The sequence below is a fragment of the Neofelis nebulosa genome, chromosome 2 (genome assembly GCF_028018385.1).
Source record: "Neofelis nebulosa isolate mNeoNeb1 chromosome 2, mNeoNeb1.pri, whole genome shotgun sequence".
In the NCBI taxonomy this organism is placed as follows: Eukaryota; Metazoa; Chordata; class Mammalia; order Carnivora; family Felidae; genus Neofelis; species Neofelis nebulosa.
The window spans coordinates 186217623-186234883 of record NC_080783.1 but is presented as its reverse complement, the minus strand read 5'-3'; the positions used below and the strand labels follow the sequence as shown (position 1 = coordinate 186234883).

Here is a 17261-nt window from a genome sequence, read left to right as displayed (position 1 = left end):
CAAAGCAGGCTCCAGGTTCTGAGCTGTCAGCAGAGCCTGATGCGGCACTTGAACCCACAAACTGCAAGATCAGGACCTGAGCCGAAGTCAGACACTCAACTGATTGAGCCACCCAGGTGCCCTTTTATTTTTTATTCACTCATTCATTCATTCATTTAAACAATAATGATGCATTAAAAAAACTTTTTTTAAAGCAGGCTTCACACATAGCACAGAGACCAACATGGGGCTTGAACTCACAATCCTAAGATCAAGACGTGAAGCAAGATCAAGAGTGGGACACTTAACTGATTGAGCCACCCAGGCATCACCCCCACTCAGTTTTTTATATTTAGTTAACTCTACCCCCAAAGTGGGGCTTGAACTTACAACCCTGAGACCAATGGTCACATGCTCTACTGACTGGGCCAACCAGATGCCTCTCAATTCTAACTTCTTCTTCTTCTTTTTTTTTTTTTTTAACATTTACTCATTTTTGAGAGAGAGAGAGAGAGAGAGAGAGAGAGAGAGAGAGAGAGAGAGAGAGAGGAAAGGGAGAGGGGGAGAGAGAGAGAGGGAATCCAAAGCAGGATCCAGGCTCTGAGCTATCAGCACAGAGCTCAACATGGGGCTCAAACCCACAAACCATTGAGATCGTGACATGAGCCAAAGTCAGATGCTCAACTGACTGAACCACCTAGGTGCCCCAATTTTAACTTTTGTTTATAAATTCTTATTTTGAGAGAGAGAGAACGAGTGAGTGCGAGCAGGGGAGGGGCAGAGAGAGGGAAAGAATCCCAAGCAGGCTCTGTGCAATGCTGTCAGTGCAGAGACCAACACAGGAACTGTGAGATCATGACCTGAGGCGAAATCAAGAGTTGGACGTTTAACCAATATAGCCACCCAGGTGCTCCTCAATTCTTTTAATGTTTCTCCCTCATTTAAAAATTTTCTTCTAATTCTTAGAAAACATTATTCACTTGAGCTCCTTCTCGTTTAGTCTCCTTTTGAGTATCTTTCCTTATTTCTAGCACCTTAAGTTTTTCTGGTTGAGGTTGTTCTTATGCCATTTTCTTAGTATTATCTAAATTTTAAAATAGTATAGTAGTACTGTAGTACTAGTAAATTTTAAAATGGTTCTTATCTGTTTTGTGGACATGCTGTACAGGTGTACGTTGCATTGTCTTGTTAAGGATGTTATTCTAGTCTATTCTTTATCCTTGTGACCCTTAAAAATTTTTTTTTAATGTTTTTGAGAGCGAGCAAGCAAGCCAGGGAGGGGCAGAGAGAGAGAGAGAGAGAGAAAGAAATTCCAAGCAGGCTGCACGAAGAGCCTGATGCAGGGCTCAAACTCATGAACCATGTGATCATGACCTGAACTGAAACCAGGAGTTGGATGTTTGCACCACCCAGGAGCCACTTCTATTGATCCTTTTATGTTCATTTATGTATGATTAGTTTTGTGAATGTGAGTCAAGACTGCTTTTCTGACATCAAACTTTAGAGCTCTTTTCTGTTTTTTCATAGTGTTAAAAAAATATGGTGGCTTATGGGGCCGCCTGAGTGGCTCAGGTGGTTGGGTATCCAACTTCAGCTCAGGTCATGATCTCACAGTTGGTGGGTTCAAGCCCTGTGTCAGGCTCTGTGCTGGCATCTTGGAGCCTGGAGCCTGCTTCCGATTCTGTATCTCTCTCTCTCTACCCCTCCCCTGCTCACACTGTCTCTGTTTCTCAAAAATAAATAAAAATGTTTTAAAAAATTTTAAAAAGGTGGCTTAGTTTCTTTCATGTCCAGGCTATTGTCCCTACCTTCTTCCCTCCCTTTTATCTGAACCTTCTCTTTCCTTTGTCTCTATGTTTTCCATTTCTGTAGCTCAATCTGGATTCTATTTCCAAAAGCTTTGTGTTCAGTGAGGGGCTACATTCTGGAAGGGAATACTGGTTGGTTAATATAAACAATGATAGTGCCCGGTGCTAGTTATCAACTATTGCCTTAGTTCCAAAGTCATCCTTTCTGCCTACTCTTTGTAAATGTGTCTGAGCACTTAAAATTTTTACCTTTGCCAGCTGTCAGGTTAACTTTTGTCAGTAGAGCAAGACAGACTTCTGCTTCTTACTCCGGTGTGCTTACTCAGCAGGCTCCTGCAGCACCCAGTTCCTGCTAAGCCAGGTTCTAAAGTGCAAATGAGCTTTGACTTGAGTGATTTTACAGCAGAGTGACATGTGAACAGCTTTACCAGGTACTTAAGAGGGCAGATTTCCAACATGTTCTCTGGAGAACCACCTGAGCAACTGTTCTGTCATTCAGTAAACCACAGCTAAGCCCTTCCTCACAAGGTCTGGTGGTGATGGGGGAATGGGGATACTCTTCCTTGAGTACTCTATCTTAGCCCTAGGGTTAATGGCTATTCCCTACATCTGCTACTTTGATACTCTTCAACGTTCTTTATTGCTAGTCAACTGCTCATTTCCCCAATCCTGTACTTTCCCTGTTGAAACTATGGTGTGGCTTTTCTCTCCTAACTGATCCAACCAGACCTTTTATACCTCATTCCAGACTTCTGTATTGACTAGTTTTGTAAAACCACTCCTAATTTTCAGCTGTTCTCCAATTAACGCTCTAAGCCATCTAGAAACAACTGCTGCCTCTTTTGGGGGCTGTCAGATATCCTATGCTTCCTCCAATTTTTCCTGCACAAATGCTACCACCACCCAGGTATTATAGTTTTGTGGTTTGTTCCTGTTTAACACCTCACTTTGTTTTGCTGTAGATAATGCCCATGGATTTTTTTCTGGTTCTTCGATTCCAGTTGCTCTGTATTCTTTATTATTTTGAAATAATTTCAGAGTTACAACAAAGTTGCAAAAATAATTCAAAGAATTTCTTTATATTATGCACAGATGTCTAGATTCTCATGTCACCATTTTACATTTGCTCCAACATTCTAATTATTTTTTCTTGAACCATATGCAAGCTGAAGGACTTGATACCATTTACCCATAAATACTTTATTATGTGTTTCCTCAAAAGCACGTTCTTTATATAATCACAATGCAATTATAAAGACTGGGCATGGGGCGCCTGGGTGGCTTGGTCAGTTAAGCGTCTGACTTCGGCTCAGGTCATGATCTCGCGGTCCGTGAGTTCGAGCCCCGCGTCGGGCTCTGTGCTGACAGCTCAGAGCCTGGAGCCTGTTTCAGATTCTGTGTCTCCCTCTCTCTGTGACCCTCCCCTGTTCATGCTCTGTCTCTGTCTCAAAAATAAATAAACGTTAAAAAAAAAAAAAAAAAGACTGGGCAATTAACATCAATAAATACTACTATCTAATCTATAACACTTATTCAAATTATAATACTAATTAGTTTCATAGCAAAACAAAATTTTTAAAATGTACATTGTTTTTCTCTCATCCAGTATCCAATCTGGGATTACATGCTTTTTTTTTTTTTTTTTGCATAGGCTCCATGCCCAATGTGAGGCTCGAACTCATGACTCAGAGATCAAGAGTCTCACTGACTAAGCAAGCCAGGCACCCTGAACGTGTTTCCTTTAGTTGTCTTATCTCTTTAGTTTTCTTTAACCTGGAACTTTTCTTTCATGACAACATTTTTAAAAAGTAGACGCTACTTCTTTTGTAGAATCTTTTGTAATTCTTTAGTAAAACTTCAATTTGAGTGTGTGTGGTATTTCCTTATGGTTAGATTCAGGCTATGCATTTCTGGAAGGAGTTCACAAAGGTGAGGTTGCATTCTCAATGCATCACATCAGAAGGCTTATTATATTTATTTCCCCCATGACTGGTGATGTTAATCTATTTTTTAAGTTTCTTTATTTTGAGAGAGAGGGAGGGAAAGAGAGAGAGCATGCACATGCAAAAGAGAGAGTGGGGTAGGGGCAGAAAGAGGGAGAGAATCCCAATCAGGCTCCATGTCGTCATTGCAGAGTCTGACATGGGCTCGATCCCACGAACCATGAGATCATGACCCAAACCAAAATTAAAAGTCGGCTGCTTAACTGACTGAGCCACCCAGGCGCCCATCTATTTTTTTTAATAAAATAAAATATAGAGTGAAAAGCACATATACCAAGTATACCATTCTATGAGTTTTGAAAAATGCTCATAACTCCTCAACCTCTATAAAAATAAAAACTACCGGGGCGCCTGGGTGGCTCAGTCGGTTAAGCATCCGACTTCGGCTCAGGTCACGATCTCGCGGTCCGTGAGTTTGAGCCCCGCGTCGGGCTCTGGGCAGATGGCTCGGAGCCTGGAGCCTGTTTCCGATTCTGTGTCTCCCTCTCTCTCTGCCCCTCCCCCGTTCATGCTCTGTCTCTCTCTGTCTCAAAAATAAACGTTAAAAAAAAAAAATTAAAAAAAAAATAAATAAAAATAAAAATAAAAATAAAAACTACCTTCTACAACAAGAAAGTTCCTTTTGCCCTCTCCAGTCAATCCCCACTTCACACAAGCAACCACTGTTTGGATTTTCTTTCCCACCATAGATTACTTGCTTATTCTAGAATAGGCACATAAATAGAACCAGATGGTATGTACCATTTTGTGTAATGGTACACTGAAACTCATCACGTTGTTTTATCAGTCACTCCTTTTTATTAACAAATATGTAATTCATTACATGATTACACCACAACTTTTCTATTCTTGGGTCAACAGATATTTAAACTGTTTCCAGTTTGGTGCTATTATGAATAAAATTAAAATAAATGAACATTTACCTTCGTTTCTCTTGAGTATCTATAAATAAATATCTAGAAGTGCTGGGTCATAATGTAGTTTTACAAGAAACTACCATAGCTTTTCCCAAAATGGTTAGACTACTTCATGTTCCTGTAATGTATAAGAGTTCCAAATGCTCTAAAATGTGACCGAATTTAGTGTTTTCAGACTTATAAATTTTAGCCATTCTGGAGCGTGGGTAGCAATATCTCACAATGGTCTTAATTTGAATTTCCACATTTCCCTTGTAACTAATGACAATGATTATTTTTTCCATGTGCCTACTGGACATTTGAGTATCCTCCTTTGCGAAGTATCTGTTCAAATCTTGCTCATTTTTTTCTTTTCAAATTTTTATTTAAATTCTTATTAGTTAACATACTGTGCAATATTGGTTTCACAAGAAGAATTCAGTGATTCATCACTTACATACAACACCCAGTGCTCATCATAACAAGTGCACTCCTTAATACCCATCACCCATCTAGCCCATTTCACACCCACCTCCATCAATCCTGTTTGTTTTCTATCTTTAAGAGTCTCTTATGGCTTGTTTCTCCCTCTTCCCTACTCCCTTACATATGTTCATCTGTTTTGTTTCTTAAAATCCACAGGTAAGTGAAATCCTATGGTATCTTTCTCTGACTTATTTTGCTTAGCCTAATACTCTAGCTGCATCCATCTCACTGCAAATGACAAGGTTTCATTCTTTTTGATGGCTGAGTAATACTCTATTATATATGTACACCACATCTTTATCCATCCATTAGTCGACAGACACATGGGCTCTTGCCATAGTTTGGCTATTGTTGATAATGCTGCTATAAACATTGGGGTGCATGTCCCCCTCTGAATCTGTATTTTTGTATCCTTTGGGTAAATACCTAGTAGCATAATTGTTGGGTCATAGGGTAGTTCTATTTTTAGTTTTTTGAGGAACCTCCATACTGCTCTCCAGAGTGGCTGCACCAGTCTGCATTCCCACCAACAGGGCACATCCTTTCTCCACATCTGCGCCAACACCTGCTGTTTCTTATGTTAACTTTAGCCATTCTAACAGGTGTGAGGTGATATCTCATCATGGTTTTGATTTGTATTTCCCTGATGATGAGTGATGTTGAGCATCTTTTCATGTGTCTGTTAGCCATATGGATCTTCTTTTGAAGAGTGTCGATTCATGTCTACTGCCCACTTCTTAACTGGGTTATTTGTTTTTTGAGTGTTGAGTTTGAGAAGTTCTTTATAGATTTTGGATACTAACCCTTTATCAGGTATATAGTTTGCAAATATCTTCTCCTATTCTGTAGGCCGCCTTTTTTTTTTTTTTAAGTTTATTTATTTTTGAGACAGAGAGAGACAGAGCATGAACGGGGGAGGGGCAGAGAGAGAGGGAGACACAGAATCAGAAGCAGGCTCCAGGCTCCGAGCCATCAGCCCAGAGCCTGACGCGGGGCTCGAACTCACGGACCGCGAGATCGTGACCTGAGCCGAAGTCGGACGCTTAACCGACTGAGCCACCCAGGCGCCCCTGTAGGCTGCCTTTTAATTTTGTTTCCTTTGCTGTGCTGAAGCTTTTTATCTTGATGAGGTCCCAACAGTTCATTTTTGCTTTTGTCTCCCTTTTCTCCAGTGATGTGTCTAGTAAGAAGTTGCTCAGGATGAGGTCACAGAGGTTACTGAACTGTGTTCTCCTCTAAGACTTTGATGGTTTCCTATCTCACATTTAGGTCTCTCATCCATTTTTAATTTATCTTTATGTATGGTATAAGAAAGTGGTCCAGTTTCATTCTTCTACATGTGGCTGCCCAGTTCCCACAAAACTATTTGTTGAAGAAAGTATTTTTTCACCTGGATATTCTTTCTTGCTTTGCTGAAGATTAGTTGACCATATAGCTGTAGGTCCATTTCTGGGTTTTCTGTTCTGTTCCACTGATCTATATGTCTGTTTTTGAGCCAATACCATGCTGTCTTGATGAGTACAGCTTTATAATATAGGTTGAAATTCAGAATCATGGTGCCTCCAATTTCATTTTTATTTTTCAGGATTGTTATGGCTATTCAGGGTTTTTTATGGTTCCATACACATTTGAAGACTGTTTGTTTCAGCTTTGTGAAAAATGCTGGTGGTATTTTGATGGGTATACATTAAATGTGTACATTGCTTTGAGCAGTATACACATTTTAGCTATGTTCTTCTAACCCATGAGTATGGAATGCTTTTCCATTTCTTCATAACCTCTTCACTTTCTTTCAGAAGTTTTATGTAATTTTCAGAGTACAGATCTTTTACCTCTTTGGTTAGGTTTATTCCTACATATCTAACTGTTTTAGGTGCAAATGCAAATGGGATCAGTTCCTTGATTTATTTTTCTTTGTTATCGGTGTATAGAAATGCAACAGATTTTTGTATATTGATTTTATATTCTGCAACTTTGCTAAATTCATGTATTAGTTCTAGCAATTTTTGGTGGAGACTTTTGGGTTTTCTACATAGAGTATCATGCTGTCTGCAAATAGTGAAAATTTGACTTCTTCCTTGCCCATCTGGATTGCCTTTTATTTCGTTTTGTTGTCTGATTGCTAAGGCTAATAAGACTTCCAGTACTATGTTAAATAGTAATGGTGAAACTGGACATCTGTAATCTTGTTCTTAACCACAGGAAAAAGTTTTCAGTTTTTCCCCACTGAGGATGATATTAGCTGTAGGTCTTTTGTATATGGCCTTAATGATGTTGAGGTATGTTCAATCTCTACTTTGTTGAGTTTTTATCAAGAATGGATGTTGTATTTTGTCAAATGCTTTTTCTGCATCTATTGAGAGGTTCATTATGGTTCTCATAAATCTTGCTCATTTTTAAAATACCGAGTTGTTGGGGTACCTGGCTGGCTCAGCTGGTAGAACACGTGACTCTTGATCTTGGAGTCATGAGTTTGGGTCCCACATTGGACATAGAGGTTACTTCGAAGAAATAAAATACAGTAAAAACCTTGGATTTCAAGTAACTTGTTTTGCAAGTGTTCCATAAGATGAGCAAATATTTCTAATAAATTTTAACTTGATAAATGAACGATGTCTTGCAATACAAATAGTACACGATGCCAAGCGTCACATGATCATAATTGAGTCAACAGTTCTCTTTTGCTCGCTGCAGATTGTGGGTGATCGTCTCCCATACTTGGATGCTTGGTCTCAGAGGCCACAGGTTTTGGCAAAAATCAGTGATTTTTCAGAACACTGGAAGGTGCCCACACCTGACACTAGCATATTTTTTGTCACTTTAAAGCACCTATGGACAATCCTTTGCTTTTCCATGTAAGAGTAAGCTCAAGAATGATTTGCTTCATTCTAGGCCAGGCTACCTGCAGATATAGACCCTTTCCTCTGCTGCCTTATTGCCAGTTACATTAAATACAGTGTATGACAAGAGTTTATTAATACTGTCCGGTAGTCAACATCGGTGCCAGTGTATACAATGGCCCCCATGCACAAAAAGGTTGAAAAGGCAGGCAGGCAGGGAGGAGGAGGAGATGATTACAGTGAAAGTTAAGGAAATCATCGTGGGGTGCCTGCATGGCTCAGTCCGTTAAGCATCCAACTTCGGCTCAGGTCATGATCTCACTTTTCGTGAGTTTGAGCCCCACATCAGGCTCCCTCCCTCTCTGCCCCTTGCCCACTCGCACCCTCTCTCTCTCTCTCAAAAATAAACAAAAGGAAAAAAAAAAAAAAAGAAAACCATCAAGAAGTAAGAACAAAGTTTGCAAGTTGCTGAAATTGCAAGATTTTAGAAGACATCTACATCTGGGGGCGCCTGGATGGCTCAGTCAGTTGAGCGTCTGACTTCAGCTCAGGTCATGATCTCATGGCTTGTGAGTTCGAGCCCCGTGTCGGGCTCTGTGCTGACAGCTCAGCGCCTGGAGCCTGCTTCAGATTCTGTGTCCCCCTCTCTCTGCTCCTCCCCTGCTTGTGCTCTGTCTCTGTCTTTCAAAAATGAATAAACATTAAAAAAAAAAAAAAAAAAGACGTCTATGTCTGCATCATGTCTGCAGAGAAGGAGGAGAAAAAGGTGGATGAATCCTTCACTTCAAATGAGATTAGGGAGATGTATAAAATGTGGCAAACAGTGCAAACTTTGTAGAAAAGCACCACCTCAATAAAGCTGTAGCAGTGCGAGTGACGAATCTGCTTAACAACAATCCAATATCACATTTCTGTAAAATCCTCAAAAGGAGGCAAAAGCAAGTGCCATTGGATAGGTGCCTCGTTAAAACTGCATGAAAAGGAAACGATTCCATTGAACCAATAGACAGCAGTGATTCCATTAGTGATAGTGAAAGTCATCCAATAACCCTCCTCCTCTCGTTTCCCTCATACCAACCACAAAGGTTTTCAAAGGTAAGTGCCAATTATTTTTCTTTATATTTTGTATTTTATTTTCTTTATATTTTGTATTTATATTTTGTATTGTATTTTTGTATTATATTTTGTATTGTATTCTTTATATTTTGTATATTTTGTATTATATTTTGTATTTTGTATTATATTACAGTATTGCAATAATTTTTATATGAATATTTTTGGGTTGTGGGATGAATTATCTGAGTTTCCAATATTTCTTACATGGAAATTCGCTGTGATATACAAGTGCTTTGGATTACAAGCATGTTTCCAGAATGAATTATGCTCACAAACCATATATATATTTACTGTATATATAAAATATTGTCTTTTTATTATTAAGTTGTAAGAGTTATTCATATTATATATACAGGTCCATTTTCATATATGTTTTGCAAATATTTTCTCAGTCTGTGAGATAAGCAGATGTTTTACATTTTGATGAAATTTGATTCATCAATGTTTTTCTTTATGGTTATTGTTTCCTATGTCCAAAGAAATCTTTTTCTACCCTCTAAGCCATAAAGATATTCCCCCAAGTTTTCTTCTAGAACCTTTACAGTTTTAGGCCATACATTTGGGTCTATAAATCCTCCCAAATTCACTTTTTTGTATGCTGTGAGAAAAAGGGGGAGACGGGGAGAGGGAGGGAGGGGGCAGGAGGGATGGGGCGGGAGGGAGGGAGGGAGGGAGAGAGAGAGAGAGAGAGTGTGTGTGTGTGTGCATGTATGTATATATAGTTCTTTCTCCACATTTCTTTCTCCGTTGGTCTGCTTTAGCATCTTTGTTGAAAATCAAGTGAATGTATAAATGGAAGTTTATTTCTAAGCTCTCTATTCTGCTCCACTATTGGACTATCCTTATAATAATGTAACATTATCTTTTTTTTTCTCTTAATTTTAGAGAGAGACAGCACAAAGCAGGGGAGAGAGGCAGGGGGAGAGAGGCAGGGGGAGAGAGAGGGGGAGGGAGAGACAGAGTCAGAGAGAGAGAGAGAGAGAGAGAGAGAGAGAGAGAGAGAGAGAGAGAGAGAGTCAGTCTCAAGCATGCTCCATGCTTAGCATGGAGCCTGACTTGGTACACCTGAGCTGAAATCAAGAGTCAGGACACTCAACTGACTGAGCCACACAGGTACCCCCATCATTATCTTGATTATCAAAGCTTTACACTAAGCTTCAAGTTAGGTAGTGTAAGTCCTCCAATTCTTTTTCAAGATTACTTTGGGTATTCTAGAGTCTTTAAGAAAAATTTTTAGAATAATTTTGTCCATTTCTATAAGAAAGCATACTGACTGATATTGTGCAGAACCTGTAGAAATGATGTCCTAACAATGTTGGGTCTTCTAATTCAAAGCCTCCCATTCACATTTTTCTTTCTGTTGTCAATTCACTTCCCACTGGGGATGCCACAGAACTGAAATAGTCCTTCTTATCAAACCATACCAATGAGGAGTATAGAACCTAGTTTAAAAGGTATTCATAAAAAAAAAAAAAAATACTCTTAAGCAACTTCCACTTTACCCCACATTTCTTGTTTGCTGCAATCTCTTTTTTACCAAAGCAAGCAAAAACAAAACTAATAAAGAGACCCAAATAAACTTCTTTACTATATGCTCTGCTGGCTATGGTCATAATGTAAGACATATTTCTAAATAAACATTCAAGTCATATATAAATTACAATTTTATAGTGGGTTAGTTTAATTATGTGGAGGAGTGCCTGGGTGGCTCAGTCAGTTAAGCGTTCAACTTTTGATTTCAGCTCAGGTCATAATCTCATGGTAGTGGGGTTGAGCCCCGTATTGGGCTCCGCACTGAGCTTGGGATTCTTTCTCTGCCCTCTCCCCTGCTAGCTCTCTCGCTCTCTCTCTCTCTCTCTCTCTCTCTAAACAAGCATTAAAAAAGGTAGTTTTTAATTATGTGGAATAAAATACAAAAAGAAATGTTTTATAATAGGAATACAATTAAACTTAAAAAAAATTATTTTGAGAGAGAGCAGGAATGGGGGAGGGGCAGAGAGAGAGGGAGAGAGAGAGGGAGAGAGAGAGAGAGAATCCCAAGTGCAGATAGTGCAGAGCTTCATGCAGGGCTCAAACCCATGAACCATGAGATCATGACCTGAGCCGAAACCAAGAGCTGGACACTTAACCAAATGAGACACCCAGGTGCCCCAAAATTTTTTGTCATTGCTAGTTTGATGAGGACTTTAGCCAAGTTCCCAAAGCATGATGAGCAACAGAGGTTTTTATTAATCTTTCCCACTAGTCTTTCTTATATTTGCTAAATTTATTGAATAAATAATGAAAGTTATAATTTAGTGTCATAAGTCTGCACCACTTAATATTTAGAACATTCTGGACAAATATTCAATACATCAGGGAAATATAAACCTTTCACAAATAAAGTTTTGAAGAACAGGTGCCTGGGGTAGGAATTCACATTAAAAAATAACATTTAAAGGATCCCAGAATGGGGCCTCTGGGTGGCTCAGTAGATTTAAGCATCTGACTCTTGATTTTGGCTCAGGTCATGATCTCATGGTTCCTGAGATGGAGTCTTGCATCTGGCTGGCTCTGTGCTGACAGCACAGAGCCTGTTTGGGATTCTTTCTCTCCTTCTCTCTCTGCCTCTCCCCTGCCTGCCCACGTGCTCTCTCTCTCAAAAATAAACAAACATTAAAAAGAAATCTAGAGAGGCGCCTGGGTGGCACAGTCGGTTAAGCGTCCGACTTCAGCCAGGTCACGATCTCGCGGTCCGTGAGTTCGAGCCCCGCGTCAGGCTCTGGGCTGATGGCTCGGAGCCTGGAGCCTGTTTCCGATTCTGTGTCTCCCTCTCTCTCTGCCCCTCCCCCGTTCATGCTCTGTCTCTCTCTGTCCCAAAAATTAAAAAAAAAAAAAAAAAAGTTGGAAAAAAAAAAAAGAAATCTAGAAAAAATAAGATAAAATGGCCCCAGAACTTTTGCTAGACTTGGGAAAAAAGGAGATGACACCTAAATTTGACTCTTAATCAGTTGGCCTTATTAATATATTAAAACGGCTGCCACAGAAGTGACTGGCTAATCGAATGTGCTACTTAAAAATGACTAGGGGCGTCTGGATGGCTCAACTGGTTAAGCGTCCGACTTCCGGTTCAGGTCACGATCACATGGTTCATGGGTTTGAGCCCTGTGTTAGACTGTCGCACTGTCACTGTAGAGCCTGCTTAGGATTTTCCCTCTCTCTCTCTCTCTGCCCCTCTCCACTTGCACTTTCTCTCTCTCTCAAAAAGATAAATTATAAAAATAAATAAATGACTAGAGCTGCGCTGTTCAATATGGTAGCCACTACCTACATGTAGTTGTTGAGCAGCATTCAGGAAGTGTGTCATTTATACTGAGATTATACTACAAACAAGTAGAGGATACACAAAGGATCTTGAAGATCCAGTACAAAAAATAACATAAATTATCTCAATAATTTAAAGATATCAATTACATATTAAAATGTTAATAATTTGGATATATTTTGTTAAATAAAATATACTCGACTTTTTTTTTAAGGCACACTAAAAACTCTACTTTAGGTTGAAAGGGCAAAAGGCATATTAATTCAACACACAATAGCAAAGTTTTACTTATATATAGGAAGGAGCTTAAATACTCAAAACTGCATGTTTATAACATCACAATTATTTTATATAAGAGGGAAAAATCAAGAGAAAAAGACCTCTTACGATAACTGGAGAAAGACAATTTAACATGCAAGACCATTTTTACATAATTTGAATACTGAATTTTGAATGTTAAACCTTATAAAACAAAGGAAATTAAGAACTTTTTAAAGTTTCGAAGGCATAAAGATGAAAAACATGATGATGTGCCAAAAGTTACATAGGAATTTTGGTCATTAAAAAAAACAACAACAAAAAAAGGAATTTTGGTCATTATCTTCATACTAATCAACTCCATCTAAAAACAATAAAAATCTAAAGTTAGGGACTTCCTTTTTTAGTAATTTCTTCAATATTCTTATTATTAACAGGGTCTTATATTTATGGCATTATTTGTTAGGTTTTAATTAAACATCTACACTTTGATACTTACAAAGTCTTCCTCTTCGAATTGTAATTTTTCCACCTTGTCTTCTTTCTTTTCTTCTCTAATCTCTGTAGGTGGCTTCTCCTGAAAGGCACAGCCTTTCCGGGAGTGGAAGCTGCCATTCCAGTGGCGATGGTTCCCTGTGCCACCCCCACTACGCTGGCTCATGCCATCATGACCTCGGGAGGAGCCATGCCAACCAGACAGATTCCCTGTGATTCCAGCATATGTTCCCTTAGAGACACCAGAGTCCACAGAATCGTGGCGGAACAGGGAGGGCTGATGCCAGGAATCTGGAATAGTAAGGAAAAGTAATACATTACATTTTTGCTTCCTGATCTGATTTACAAAAGTACTACCAAAAGCACTTTAGGGGATCTTTTAAAATAAAAATAAAAGATTAAGGGGCACCTTGGTGGCTCAGTCAGTTAAGCATCTGACTCTTGATTTCGGCTCAGGTCATAATCTCACAGTTTGCGGGATCGAGCCCTGCATCGGGCTCTGCACTAACAGTATGGAGCCTGCTTGAGATCCTCTATCTCCCTCTCTGGCCCTCCTCCACTTGCTCTCTCCCTCCCTCAAAAAATAATAAACAAACAAACAAACAAATAAAAGATTAAGCCCACAAAAAAGAAATCACAAAATACATCTTTTTCTTTTATATAATTTCTATATGAAATCTTCCAAATAAATAAATGACATAGGAGAACACAAGAATGTTAGAAAGCCAATGTAACTGAATAATGACAATAGGAGATCTAATTGAAAAATATGTTTAAAAAACATCATCATTTCAAGATTATGGACAGACTTGCATCCCTCAATGTGGGCTTGCTCTGAGTAGTTTAAATATAGTCATGGAAGTTGGGCATGGCTTACCTCCTGTAGTTCGTAGAGGTCCATTGTTAAAAAAGCCATCAGAGGAATTATGTCGACGACGGCTTACTCCAAATCTACGGTCTCCTCGGGGTAGGTGTTCTCCGTGTTTTTCGAAGGTGGCTGTAGGTGACTAAGATGATAAAGTATAGAGAAGCAAACAGTTAAGATAATCAACCTCAGTATCTTAGGTTTCGCATCAGCCTTTTAGAAAACAAGTAACACTGGCAGAAACCCCATTATGAGCATATGGGCCATAATAAGGGTACTATAGGCCCATGAGTTAGAGAAGTCCTAGGTTACATACTCAATCATTAACTCATTTTCTATATTCCAGAACGGGAGAGATACTCATTTATTTGCATGAGAGAGTGAACAAAAACCCTGTTGATATCCATAAATAAGACCTCCAACTTTACACTTAAAGATATTAAGTTAATATTGCAACAGGAAAGGAAAAGATGCTTGCTTTCAAAAATTCTCAGGGCGCCTGGGTGGTTCAGTTGGTTAAGTGTCCGACTTTGGCTCAGGTCATGATCTCATGGTTTGTGAGTTCGAGAGCTGCTTCGGGCTCTGTGCTGACTGCTCAGAGTCTGGAGCCTGCTTCGGATTCTGTGTCTCCCTCTCTCTCTGCCCTCCCCCACTCATGCTCTGTCTCAAAAATAAAATAAACATTAAAACAATTATTTTTAAGTCCTAAACAGCTTTATTACTTCTGTAAGTTATTCTAGAATTGGAGAGAAAGAAATGGTTTAAATACCACATCACCTTGAGGCCTTTAACAACTACACAGTTTTTATAGTTTTATAAAACATTTAGTTCTGAATGTCACTTAATATTCATAACAGTACTATAATTTGGCATCATTCTCATTTTACTCATTTACACATGAAGAAAGGTCAGGGAAAATAAGTCTTTGTGGTTACATCATGAAAAGGAAGCAGTTTGAGAAATACAGATGAACTCTCATTTCCCTCCCTATTCCAAATAATTTTATTCTAGAACATTCTTTAGTTTCCAATGAGAGAACAAAGTCTAAGAAGTTGTGAAAAATATGGATATATTTGACAAAGGCTTAGAGGAAAACTACAGGTTGGGGCACAGACATCTTTGCATTTATTTTCTTATTATTAATATCCTCACCAACACTTGGTATTGTTAGTATTGCTTATTTTAGCCAATTCTAATGGGTTACAAAGATTTTTCTCCTTTCTTCTAGAAGTTTTATGGTTTTTTTTTTTTTGCGTTTATTTATTTTTGAGACAGAGAGAGACAAAGCATGAACGGGGGAGGGTCAGAGAGAGGGAGACACAGAATCCGAAACAGGCTCCAGGCTCTGAGCTGTCAGCACAGAGCCCGACGCGGGGCTCGAACTCACGGACCGCGAGATCATGACCTGGGCGAAGCCGGCCGCTTAACCAACTGAGCCACCCAGGCGCCCCTAGAAGTTTTATGGTTTTTAGCTCTTTAAATTAGGTTATTATCCACTTCAAGCTAATTTTTGTGTGTGATATGAAGGTTGAAGTCAAGGTTCTCACTCCCCCCCACCCATATTTATATCCAGTTCTAGAACCATTTCCTAAAAAGACTATCACTTCTACATTAAATTACCTTGGCATTTTAGTAAAAAAATCAACTTACTATACCTATAGGACAATTTCTGAATATTCTATTCCATTGCTTTATGTCTATGCTTATGCCAATGCTACACAACTTTGTTTATTGTAACTTTACTGGCAATAGTCAAACCATATTTCCCAATTCTTTTTACTTACTTCACTGTGCTAGATTATCTTTGCAGATAAGATCTATATACTTTTAAATGCTTTCCTGGATCTCACAACTACTCCCTCAGACCCACCATCCCCAAGCCTTGGGTCAGAATTATGCCAATTATGAGATCTTGGGAATTTCAAAAGGGCAATTCAAAATGAAGTTCAGAGAAAAAGGTTGTGGGTCTAGGCAGGTAAGTAGTATCTGTCCCAAAAATCACATTTAAAAATAGGGAAGATGGGCCTTTTTTTTTTTGAGATTACCAATCAACTTTGTCCCTCCTTGGGAAGCATTCTGAAGTTTATTAACTTCCCAAAAGTTTCTTTTATCAATAATTTAGGCTGTTCTTCTGTGTACTGTGACTAGGACTACTTTACTTCATATGAACTGGCTGTTTTCATTTGTCTTTATTCCTAATTCAACACACATTTTCCCCTGAAATGTTAAGCAGATTATTATCTCTAAAACGGTTTCTATTTTTTCAATATTTATTTTTGGGAGAGAGAGTGTGAGCAGGGGAGTGGCAGAGAGAGGGGGACAGAAAAGTTGAAGCAGGCTCTGCACTGACAGCAGTAAGCCCAATGCAGGGCTCAAACTCACAAACTGTGAGATCATAACCTGAACTGAAGTTGGACGCTTAGCCAACTGAGCCGCCCAGGTGCCCCTAAAAGAAAATTTTTAAGATTTAATCTGAGATCCACATAGTAGTCAATCAATGCCTTTCCCTTTCCTTCTCATCTGTTACTATACACAAATATACATTCATTCCAAAGGTCCATTTCCCCCCAAAAAACATTTCCCCTTTACCCCTGCCCCTTTGTACCTAAATAATAGGTAAGCAAATATGTTTTAGTTCCAAAGTGTAGTGCACCTAATCCAGGAAATCTTGTGTGCCACATGAGAAAAGCTTAGCATGTAATGAAAAATGGGGGGTGGGTGGGGAGACACACTTGGAAGTGGCAGGGCACACACTGACTGACTTAGACTGCCTAATTATTTATATCCTATTAAAAGAAATGTGGTAAGCTGATGAAAACACACTTTAAACCCTCAGGCAAGGCTGAATATACAAAAAACACTTAGACTGTAAAAGAGAGGCTGTCAACAAGATGGGGATAAAACTGTTATTTGGAAAGTTACTATAGGAATGAAGAACAGTACCTTAGCTGACTGTGGTGTTGAGAAATTTAGCCAAGCAGGAACAAAGTCATGCTGCGCCATTTAGGTCCAGTGTCTCTTTTCAGCAAGGTGAGGCATCCAACCTCATGGCCAGGATCTGAAAATGAGAAAACTCTAATCACTTATGCTTGCAAGACCTGGATACCAATGTACAAAAGAATCTGATTACTCTAAGATCCTCTCTTTATAAAAAGACCTACCCTCTGAGCCTCTCTAAGACTACTTATCAGGCATACCTCAAAGTTCTAAA

General features: G+C 39.0%; 1 protein-coding gene across 4 annotated transcripts in view; it reads right to left on the bottom strand.

The window, feature by feature from the left end:
• GPBP1L1 (GC-rich promoter binding protein 1 like 1) overlaps nt 1-17261 on the bottom strand; it is a 70542-nt gene that overhangs the window by 19457 nt on the left and 33824 nt on the right. For all 4 annotated transcript variants that reach the window (XM_058717586.1, XM_058717584.1, XM_058717585.1 and 1 more), the window contains 3 exons: nt 16994-17108; nt 14063-14192; nt 13190-13476 (listed from right to left, as the gene is read on the bottom strand). In XM_058717586.1, the coding sequence (XP_058573569.1) occupies nt 13190-13476; nt 14063-14192; nt 16994-17053 (477 nt within the window). In that variant the 5' untranslated portion in view covers nt 17054-17108. The remainder of the gene's footprint in view (nt 1-13189; nt 13477-14062; nt 14193-16993; nt 17109-17261) is intronic.